At 38.7% G+C, this 12,068-nt stretch overlaps 1 protein-coding gene across 1 annotated transcript; it reads right to left on the bottom strand.

Annotated features, from left to right (window-relative positions):
* Positions 1–3,693: 3,693 nt before the first annotated feature.
* On the bottom strand, positions 3,694–4,758 carry ier3 (immediate early response 3). The gene has a single exon (XM_010780501.1). The coding sequence runs from the start codon at positions 4,676–4,678 to the stop codon at positions 4,097–4,099; it is 582 nt and encodes a 193-aa protein (XP_010778803.1). The 5' UTR covers positions 4,679–4,758; the 3' UTR covers positions 3,694–4,096.
* Between the last annotated feature and the right edge of the window lie 7,310 nt (positions 4,759–12,068).

Here is a 12,068-nt window from a genome sequence, read left to right as displayed (position 1 = left end):
TGTAACATATTTCATAGTTCAGAGTTTTGTCAATTGTTTTGTTTATTGGTCAAATACTGGTTTCTAATGGTTTCTGAGGAGTTTTACTGGAATGAAAGAGCACAGGGTCTACAGAAGCAACAAAGCAGCATACTGCATTAAACCTGACCTTCACAGAGAGGTTGAAGTTCATGTGGAGAGGAGGCTTCAGTAGTCTGTCTGCACTCTGTTTAGTTGTGCTATATCTTACAATCAATATAGTAAATGTGAGGTAAAGTGTGTTGCCAATGTAACCGGTTAGAACTCAAAGTTGCGATGAGGTCTTAAAATGTATGGAAAGGGTCTTAAAAAAGGTCTTAAAAGGTATTAAATTTGACCTCAGGATTTCTGCATATACCCTGTGGTTACAACATGTGTTAGACATGAAAAGCCTATTAAAAATGTTTTCTTTAAATCCATTGTTCTGGATCTCAAAAGCTCAATGGGTGTAGGAAGGTTCATCCAGCGACCTGTTTTGCTGGCTTGGCATAAAAGGGTTAATATTCATTCATTTAGAACACATGACCTCCTTTATGAATAAACATTGGAGAAAGCTAATTTGTTGCATTTCTATTGAGAATTTTGCATGAAATCTCATAAATCCTTATTTTTCAGGGATTTGGGAATTGTGGGCATGAAGGGGTTATAATCGAAAAATGCTCAAGGGATATCACCGGGCACCCTCTTGGACTTTGAAGAGGTACCCCCAAGCTACAAGAAACAGCAAAAAAAAAAACTTTATCAGACGAAACGAGGTTCAACCCCACGGCTCCCGGACTATAAGTAAATGTTGATTAAAGTGGCAACACTATGCAAAGTGAAAGCATCTATGCTCTAACCAGAAGTACCAACACATAATGAGGCAATATGAAGCCCCCTAGAGCAAGAAAGCATTAGGTGAATAGATGGCTGAGACCGTTTTGATGGCTTTTTTATATAAACCCATCAGTAAGTGAATACAATAACTAATTACAAAGCCCTTTAACTCTAAATGTTTCAAAATGTAAAAGGTTTTCATAATGAAATGTACAGATGAGTCCTTATTCAACAATACAGAAGATGTGGTGTATTAAGATTCCCCTTGATGATGCCACAGTGAACCCAGTCTTTTTTATTTAAAAGTTTAACAAATAATCATTAAAATCTGATATTTACTTAGCGAAACCCTTATTTCACCACATTTGGAAGATTGACCAGAGAATAAAGTCCGAACTAAAGCCTATATTCTGTAAACTGGTTTAATGCCAAGTTAACATTTCTTCCGTAAAAAAATTAATTAAGAAAAAGGGAAGAGGAAGGAGAAGGGAGCGATTTGGGGTAATTTTCCACAACAGTTGCGGCTGAAACCATTTCAGATAATGAGGCTCAGACAAGTCCAGACTCTTCCCTCGGTATTATGTAACATCTGAATATTACCCGCCTGTGGAAGAATAAGTGCTCATTTACATGAGAGTCAGATTTAATGCTTCTCCATAGTGATTTTCCAATAACATACAGGAAATTGTCAGTTTATAATGAGTATTTTAAGTTGTTTGAACTATAATATGATTTACTGAAATTAATTTAATATATTTTTTAAATTGTAATCTTTAAATGATTTTTATTAAACAGTAGACTGACTTTTGTCTTTGAAATGCATAAACTGTTGACCTGCACCTTTCCATCAATGGGAGGAAAGTTGAACAGAGATATTTAGCTGAGGAACATGAGGATGTATTTGAATGATTATAACATTCTGGTCTATCTCCTCGGAAAAACTTCCAGCAACAGGCTGACAGAGTTCTGCTTCTTAAAGAGGACATATATGTGTTCATTTTAGGTTCATATTTGTATTTCATGCTTCTACCGTGACATGTTTACATGCTGTTCAAAAAGCTCTTTATTATTCTCATACTGCCTGTGCTGCATCACCTCTTTTCACCCTCTGTCTGAAACCAGAGAACAGTCTGCTCTGATTGGTTAGCTGGCCGGCTCTGTTGTGATTGGTCAACCATTTAGAGATGTGTTGAAAATGTCCAGCCCCTATGCATATCACGTTCAGTACAATGTGTGGAGGTGTTAACCAATAGAAGTGTGATTGTTACATTGTGATGTCACTATGTTGCTGATATAAATAAAAGAGTTCAATGCAGGTGTTTCAGGCAGGGAGGAGTGTGTGGGAGAGATACTCTCTCTGGAGGGAATGTTGGGATTTTAACCTATGCAGACTATTTACATGCTAAAAATATATGTACATATATATAAATACTGTCAGGTTTACAGAAGTTTAAGTAATTCCCAAATGAAACATCTGATTGCATTGTAAATGTATATGCGTAATGACAAACCATAATTTATAAATTAATATTTTAGAACGGTGCAAGCATGCCAAAAAAACAAACTTAACCTCCGTGGAAAATGACATGTAAAATATACTTTAAAACAATATTTTCAAAGTACGTTGCGGAGCATCCATTGACAACAAGCTCATTCAAATGCCAGAATATAACTGTGAATAAAAACAAAGGCAAAAATCATCACAAGGCTACAGTTAGAAACAACATTAAATAAAATATATTACGTATTAGATGTTATGTATTTGATATTTTATTTGATCTGTTTTGAACCAGGTGTGGAGTACATAAACACTGAGCTAATAATAGAATGAGTAAAACAAGTTCAGTCAGGAAGCTCTAAAAACAAAAAAGAAATAAAGAAGACTTCTGTCAATTCTAGAACATTTTCACAGACACCATATATTTTCGCTTCACCGCGTACCAAACATACCTTTTCTATTACCTGTCCAAGTGTACGTGGTGCTTACATGGCAACACCGTCAACAGGTCTTACCCAGATGCCCGGGGTGATAAGGGGACCTCGGTGACTAACATGACATCATGGTAACACATCAACATGTATGTGTGAGGCAAATTATCTGAGTTGCTAGACATTAATCATTAAAATAACAGGTGGAATGTTGTAATGGACTGTTACTCATCAGTGGGTTAAGCTAAAGCTGTAGCAGCTCCAGCTCATTACTTATATAACTGGGAATTATGACCATGAACATTTAAAAAAGTGAAAGTTAATCCACAGAAATCCCTCTGGACAGACGTCTTTGTCCCAAATTCCCTTAAATATCTTGTACAAAAGCGTTGGTTTGGATTTAGTATTTACCATAGACTATATTTATGACATTTTGACACTATGTCACCATCTTCACTATGAAGTTGAGTTATTTGGACCTCTTTCTGTATCATTCTCAGTGATGATCATACTTTTTATTTCTAAATCAACTCAATGTTTGCATTTAAATATATATTTTGTAGAGTGTCAGCACACCTGTATAAAATATGCATCTGGATGAAGTGTTTGATGCTTATGCAAAGTGTAATATTCAAATAGCAGAAAACCATTTGGTCTATTTAGAGAATTTGGAAAAGCGTTGCCTATGGTAATATTTAGTTGTTTGAATGATTGTATAAACTTGACAAAAATATATGTTTGATACCTTTCGTTTGTAATTATAGGGCTTTCCTCAAAAAATTCTGAGAACAAGTTTGCAGATGTAATGATTATAAGCTAAATCAGTCTGTAGAAATCTATTACACACAACATCCCAATGTCTAGAGATGAATACAAAAAATAACCGTAGAAAACATTTAGTGCAGTAAAAAGGCTGGAAACAAGAACTTCTTTTCGAATTTTTTTTTATTTAAATTATCAATCAATAAATAGCAAATAGAATAAATAACTAAATAAGACATTTAGACAAGACAGTGTCAGTTTCAGCTGGTTTTTCCTGACAATAATCAGAGTGTAAAACATAAAGTTAGAGTGCAGTAAAGTCCGTGTGTAAATCACACACATATGTTCAAGTTTTTTTAAGTTCAAGTTTGTTGTCAGGGTTCACAGTTCATTCTTTCTTCCAAGTGTTTCTTTTCCAGACTTGTGTCCTCCTCTTCTCTCAAGGGGGCTGCTGGCAGGGAGACGCCGGCGCATGGAGCTGCGTGTCGAGGTAGCTGCTCAGGATCAACTCCTGCTGTGTATTATTTCCACACACAGGTGGTGGTTTACAGGTAACCCAGTACAGGGAGGTTTAGTTGTCGCTGCCCAGTCTGTGGTAGACCAGCAGAGCCACCACGTAGCTCTTCCCTGCACTCTGCTCGAACTGGCTGCTCTCCGTCTCCTGGCCGGGCTTGGGGCATGTGTTCGGGATGATCTGCTCGCTGAATGAGCCGTCGTCCTCACAGCTGCTCGGTGTGGATGACATGAGCTCTGAGCTGGCGCTGAACTCTGTGAGCTGGGCCTGATCCTCCGCACCCTGGAAGGGGAACCCCTGGTAGTCGCTGACAGAGCTGTCCGAGCTGCCCAGCGGCGTGTCGGCGCTGGGCTCCTCGGTGTAGATCTGCCACAGCACCACAAGACACAGGATGACCAGCCAGCGCTTGGCCTGGGATTTCTCCTGTGGTGGAAGGTGCATGCGGACTTTAGCGGGATACATCACCCGGGTGCAGCGCTTCTTCGGTCGGATCGGCACGCAGGAGCGCACGGCGGTGGCCTGAGTCGGTATCCGCTCGAAGGTGAAGACCTCGGGCTCCGTGCTGCGGGTCGCCATCCTGGAGAAGCCATATCTCTCCTGCTGTACAGTCAGGGTCATGCTGTTTGATCGTGAGTACATTTTCTTTGAGTTTTGTATCTTTTTCTCTCTCTGTGTTACTCTCTCGGTGCTCTCAGAAAGTTGAATATGTCACACCCAGCGAACAGCTCACACTTTATAGCTACATGTTCAGGTTGTGTTTTATTTTAGAAACGCCCATAGTAAGAAGGCCACTCCCTGACGGTATTGCTCAAGTGAGAAAAAAACGAAATATTTGCATAATGTTGGAGTTTGTGACCGCAGCTGGAATGCTGCGGCACCATGCGCCGAGGAGCCGAATGAATCATCAGGGTTTGGTGAAATAATTACACCAAATCATATGGCCTCATCAGAGAGAGGCATTTCAATTGACAAAAGCGGAAAGCCTATCATATTTTAGTGATTAAGGAGTATGCCTAATGTAAATCACGAATCACTGATTCTTGAGAATTTGGATAACACAGGTTTTACATTTGAAAAAAAGAAGATATTTGTAAAGGCATCTAAACGTATATTTTTTTTAGAACAAGGTCTCAACAAATAATAAAGAGCACATTTTTCCTATTTATTAAGTCTTGTATAGACGTGGAGCTTTTACATCATTGTGTCTACACCATAGGTTCACACATATGCTGTTAAATGTTGAATATTCACTATTATTAATTGTTATAAAGTATTCATTTGATTTGATTGAGTATAATTTGATAATATATCATACATTGCCTTAACTCTTTATTGTTGCATGGTTGAAGCAATATAACCTACACATGATATTCACATGATATTCAGAAGTCATTGAGTGAATCTGCTAGGTTTCAGTTGACTGTAAACACACACATTTCCTCTGCTGGTAACTTCCCCTTAAACTCCACACTAGGAGATGTTACATGACCAGTCGTAAACATAACAAGATACCATAAACAAAACCCAAACATTCCTGAAGGTCTTCCTGAATAACCTTCTGTTTTATGTGCACCTGCATGGGGAAGTCAGATGTGTCGATAAAGTCTAAATATAGAGAGGATTTAAAATGTGGGGATTTTTTTTGGCACTTCCTTCCCAGAGATGGACTGACAGATGTCATTCTGACAAAAGACTGGTTTGCCAATTTATAAACACAATTTGTTCTGAATTATAAACATAAGAATATCGCTTCCAATCCCCCCCAGCACTGTGATTGTCAAGTTTTAGAGTCTTTGTGGCACGACCTCTGTGGATTTCAAGAGTGTTCCAGCAAAACCAGTGAGTGTACCTTTAAGTGACATCATCACATGTTGCATCCAGAAAACTGAAGAAAGTGGAAAAACATTCTCAAGATACAATGGGAAAATCTGGATTTAATCAACATGAGGATTGGTTGGAACATAAAGAATCGGAAAGAATGTCACACTGAATCTAAAAATATGACATATTATGTCTGTGTATTTCCTGTGACTGAGTTATGAGTTTGAGAAGGACTGTGAGTTTTTATGCAAATTGCAGAATTTGGGAGTAAGGTTTTAAAGTTGTTTACAGTTAGGAAACCTACCATAGAATACGATATGATGTACTTTATTGTTGTGGAAGCGAATTTGTTCCGTCCTGCAGCTTCAAAGAAGATAAGATTCTCTACATACTGTATACATATATATACTGACAAGGAGGATCTAATGCACAAACCCTCATGGCCATTCTAAAGTATCACTGCTAGAGGATTACAATTACTGCCATGTAACACCTTAATGTAACAGTAACTGACGCAAGCACTATAAAAAGAGAGAAAGATTTCCAAATGATAAGCAGGAATTATCTGAATCATTTCACTGACTCAGTACAGTTTGGCACATCAATGGTTTCACTGTAAACTGTTCACTCTCAAACCTAAACTACGTGACATGACAAAGTGCTGTTCTCTAGAATTTAAACTCTTTATGATTGGGTTTTTCACAATGGAAAACATTATGAGGAAGAAAGAAAAACCGGTGTCGCAACCTGCTGCTGGTATTTCCTTATTGCATAAATCTTTTCTTGGCCTGGTTTAGCCGGAGGGGAATTATTAGGGTTGATATCAACAGTTATATCAGTGAACACCTGCAGCTTAAACTCTGGATGTGCATTATCATTTTTGACTACAAGGCATTTATTTAAAGCTACTCTCTGCAGATCGTTAACATATTAAAGTTATCTGAAGTGAAACGTTTTTTGTTTTAAAGAAATGCAAATGTGTTTGTGCATTTTAAACTGTCCCAGTGCTTTCTTAATGACATTTTCTATACATAAAATATATATATAATTTATTGGAATAATATCACTGATGCTTTAATGTGTTAGCACGTTTTTGTTGCATGTTATACATATATAATTGTATTTAAATCCTTATCTGCATAGTACCAAGTATCTAAGTAAAAAGCAGTGTCAATAACTATATTTCTCCATATAAATATAATGGATTAAAGTTTAAATAAAGGTAAATACTTAAGTAAAGTACTTCAGAATTTCTGTTGCTTTTTTTGTATTTACTTTTTTATTATTTTCTACCACTGTCCTTCATATTAAAGTACAATTCCAGTATTTTAGGATCTGATGGATTCCCATTAATGTGAGTTTTGTGTCTCTATGGGTCAGGCTAACTTTAGACGGACCAGATCAGTTGGAGAGATTTGAACGATCGTGAATTTACGCAGAACAAATAAATAAGGGTTTGTTAAGCATTTAAAATGTCTGCAGTATTGTAGAGGCTTTAATGATTCAGATTGAGACCAGAGAGTGGCTGCTTTCTCCAAAGAGACTGTTTCATATTTTTTGGACTACATGCTCCGTGTTGCAGTGTTTCTTCACTTCTCTAATCACTTTCACTCCAACAAAGACTGTTAAAGACACGTGTTGCGTTCAGATACTGCGTGTTTGAAATACCTGTAGCATTGTTCTGTTTCTTTTGTTTCGATGTGAGCTTCTGCAGAAAGAATCAGAAGCATCTGAGGTTGCAGGAATAACACACACACACACACACACACACACACACACACACACACACACACACACACACACACACACACACACACACACACACACACACACACACACACACACACACACACACACACACACTCACACACACCCTTCGGTGGGAACCTTAAGTTAATATGGGTGGCAGGAGGAGAACGTCGCTGCAAGATGTGTCACAAAGATTTTCTCTCAGCATAGCGTGAGATTCCTGACACTGTACATCACGTCTGCACACACACACACACACACACACACACACACACACACACACACACACACACACACACACACACACACACACACACACACACACACACACTCACCAATGTTGGCAGGCAGTGAGGCGAAAAGTGGACAGAAATATGAGATGACACATAAATAACTTATGATCCCAGAGATAGCCAATGTTCTGGAATCGGGGTTCATTTGGAATGGCAGATGATATACTCGTACATTATCGCAGGTTATGTTAATCAGTAAAAAAAATCAGTATACAGTAATACATAATCAATAATCAGCAAAGGGTAAGAAGCTTGTGAAGTCACAGAAAATGTGAAGTGGAACAAAAATCATGAATTCTCTTGAAAAGTACATCACAGCGGATTGTGGCATGTTGGAAATGGACCATGTGGCCTTAATGAAACATGTCTCTGTCATGGTACCTTAAAATGATGTGGGAATGAAACGGCTCTTTTAACAACTTTAAATCCTAGGAAGCTTGACTCATCACATTTTCTAAAAGAGGTTTTGAATCTGATTGCAAACGGATGCGCTCATTGGCTAAATGAGGAGTTATATATTTTGTATTTAATCCAAACAAAATCACATGAGATTCATGTAATATTTGTTTGTCGTTGTGTGTCCTTTTTTACTTTAATTGTGGTTATTTGATGATGTGTTAATTGAATCATAATGATAACGGATCATGTGTTCGTCATATAATCGTGTTGTGATGTATACACCTCAAAAATGATATATTAAGGCTGCAGTTGATTTTGTGTTGTTGTGTTTAACATTTCCTGTAGAAGTGGCTCGAGTGAATGCATGACATTTAGCTTTATTAGTCTAAAACATGTCCACACAAGTCTGACAGCAGAGAGTGAGAGTCTGAGTGCTTGTGCAGACAACTATGAGTGAAACCGGCCGTGTCAGATAAAAATATGTTTGTTATGGAATAAAGTTGTGGAAACTCCTTTGTAAAAACATGAAAGATATAGATCTTTTAAATGTTTGAACAACTCTGCTGATCTCAGACTCCTGCTTCAGTTTGCAATACTGAAAGTGTCCTGATTTATTATCCAGATTCAAAATAGCTTTAGCTGTTTTAAGCAGCTAAAGCTAGTTTAACAGCTTTATATTCATTTGTATTAATTGGGATCACAGACAAATGTTGACTCCTGACTGCTAAACCATCCTCAACCAGAAGAAGTCAACAGCGCAAGAGAAGAGAAAAGGTTAAAGCAGAAGAAGACAGACAGGAAGTAAAGGGAACACAGTTTGGCTGCGGCAGTTTTGAACGGAAAACTAAATGTGAACAGACTTGAACAGTTATCGAAAATCCCGATCAATGCTGCCGTCATTTATGTGATGTTGTGCATCAGGATCCTTTTTGGGGTTCTTTTTCTCAATAATGAACGTCTTGCTGCATATTTTCCCTTAAAAGCTCTCTTAATTTAAAGGGCAAAGTGGAGAAGAGGGTTCAATACAGGGCACGGAAACTGTAAAAATCATTCCAACTTCCAGCTCAGGCACACGTTTTCGCTGTCTGCCGGTAGACTCAAGAGAGACTCCATTCATAATACAACATCAGCATTCAAGTCTGTAAAGATCCTCCTTTTTTTATGCCGATAATCTCCCTTTTGTGCGTGTGTGCACAGACAGACTCACTCCCCTGTCTGCTGTCTGGTATTTCACTTGGTTTACACTCTGATGCAACACAGTCAGCTCTTTTCCATTTCCCCTTTTACTGTAAAAGATGAATTGACTTCCAGCAGAGTTATTTTAAGCTGAGTCATGATTTTAATGCCGTCCTCATGTGTTTAACGTGGCTCTGTTTTCTTTCTACAGTTTTTTTTCCTGATCCTTTAGTCCACCAGGCTCATGGATGGTTTCCCACACACATGCAAAAACACACCCACACACACACACACTCACTCTGACTGGTCGCTTTCACTGATCAGGCGGCTTTCAGGTCATCATGGTGACAATGAGAAGTGGGTCACTGTGCGCTAATTCTATTCAAATAAACGTTTGATTGGCTCGTTGCTGGCTTGTTGCAATGTGAACGGGACTACGTGCCGAAAAGCAGGCGACAACCGGCTGTGGGGGCCCGGGCTTGGGGGCTTCATGATCACACAGGCCCCCGTTTCACTACACACAAAGTACCTTCCGAAAACCAAGTCACATGTTTGTGTCTGGATAGCGTGTCGCTGTAATTCAAAACATTTGTGTTGACTCATGTCGTCGTTGATTTCTGCCTCATCCGCGATGATCTGATTAACAACCAAGTCAAACTTTACTAAGGAAAATTGCATTTCTATATTTGTTATCAAAGAAGGTTTGAGTGAAATTGAAGTAGAAAGTCCAGAACTTAAAGGGTTAAAAACGTTTTGTATACGACAATCAGAATCAGAATTCCTTTATTAGTCCCGCAGCGGGGATATTTACGGTGTTACAGCACAAGTGGCAAAGCAGGTAAGAAAAAGCATGCAATAATAAAGAATAAGCTACGTATTAGATATAGAGAAGATCCTACTATTATTTATTTTTATCACATGGCTTAATTGAATACTCGATTCTGATTAGTCAATTTGGACATTCAGCGGTCTGCTGTTTTTTGATAGCATATGATTGCTTAAAACGATCGTATCAAGGGATTATGTGCAGACATATCAATCTGCAAAAAGAAGTCCGGTCAATCTAAAAAACATTACTCAGAAAACACTGCGTAATACCTTTGGAATATTCATTTTGATGTTTGTGGAGTGCACAAACATTCAGAGTCATGATGGCTGAAGGGAGAGAGATAAGGGGTTGAAAGACCCACAGAGCTGGACCATAGAGAGTTTAAATCCCTTTGCTTGGAGTCTAGTGGAGCTTCTTCTTTTATCACGAAATCACAAACTTTGACCGTTAATCACAACTTTTTTTAGAATTTTCCACTGCATTCTTCTATGGATTTTTGTATGTGCATGCTTGGTAAGTCATACTGATGAAGAGCGCGTGGTTCATTTAAAAGCTTCAAAAAAGTGAAAACTTGACTAAATTATTCATGATTGAATTGTTTCAATGGAGCACTGACCTTCCATGAAAACCTTCGAAAAACGCTCTAATCAAACTGTAAGTGTGTTTTGTGCAAGCGACAGTGTGTCTGTTTTAGAGCTTGTGTCCATTAACGTGTTAAATCTATACAGCACATGGTTCTGGCGTCTCGCCTCCTCTTTGGTTCCAGAGCAGGAATTTTCCATCTGGATCGGATTCGACGAGCAGGTTTGAGAAGGGGGAGGGGCCGGGGGGAAACTCTTGGCAAATCCCGGCAGTGTCTGGTTTGAGGAGAGATTAGGTTTTTTATGAACCGTCCAGAAACGTGCTGCCTTTCACAGCTAACCCCAACCTCTGCAATCTAAACAGAGGACTTCCTGCCTCTGAGTAACTCCCGACTGAACGTCAGCAGCACGGCTTGCCTCAGATTGGAAAACACACATGGGGAGATCTTCAGTCATGCTGCTGCTGTGTAACTGTTTATTTCCCCAGTTCCTGTAAACTCTGGGCAGCCGTAAAATCCAAGGGGCCACTGAGTTGAAGGTTGACCGATTGTTCATCTGCTCTGACCAAAATATTCCTGTTGTGAATGAAACATACTCTGAAATGTTGACATAGGTGCTTCATTCATACAAGTATTAGTCAGGACCTTACTGACGGTGAAGTGACTTGCATTTTTGGAGAATTTGAGCTCTGAAATGTAATTTAGAGATTACTTACATGTCGTTTAAAAATGGTCTCTAAGTGGTTGACCAATCACAACAGAGCCAGCCAGCTAACCAATCAAAGCAGACTGGGCTCTGGTTTCAGACACAGGGTGAAAAGAGGTGCTGCAGCACAGGCAGTATGAGAAAAATAAAGAGCTTTTTGGACATTAGAGCATGGAGACATGTCCCAGTAGAGACACTACATACTAATATAAAACCTGACAATGATCAAAATAGGGCCCCTTTAATGTGCTATAAAGTTAAATACTTACAGCAACAATAGATTTTCTGAAAAGTATACAGTAATAAGTAAAACAAAAAAGTGTGTGTGTGTGTGTGTGTGTGTGTGTGTGTGTGTGTGTGTGTGTGTGTGTGTGTGTGTGTGTGTGTGTGTGTGTGTGTGTGTGTGTGTGAGTGTGTGTGTAGTGTGTGTGTGTGTGTGTGTGTGTGTGTGTGTGTGTGTGTGTAGTAGTAGAAGA

The sequence above is a fragment of the Notothenia coriiceps genome, unplaced genomic scaffold, assembly GCF_000735185.1.
Source record: "Notothenia coriiceps isolate Sejong01 unplaced genomic scaffold, NC01 NC01_scaffold00021985, whole genome shotgun sequence".
NCBI lineage: Eukaryota > Metazoa > Chordata > Actinopteri > Perciformes > Nototheniidae > Notothenia > Notothenia coriiceps.
Note: the sequence above shows the minus strand (reverse complement) of the source record. Positions and strands in the feature narration are given on the sequence as shown.

What these genes read in the sequence shown, in the direction of transcription:
- ier3 (XM_010780501.1), bottom strand. Translation starts at nt 4,678, where the DNA reads ATGTACTCACGATCAAACAGCATGACCCTGACTGTACAGCAGGAGAGA.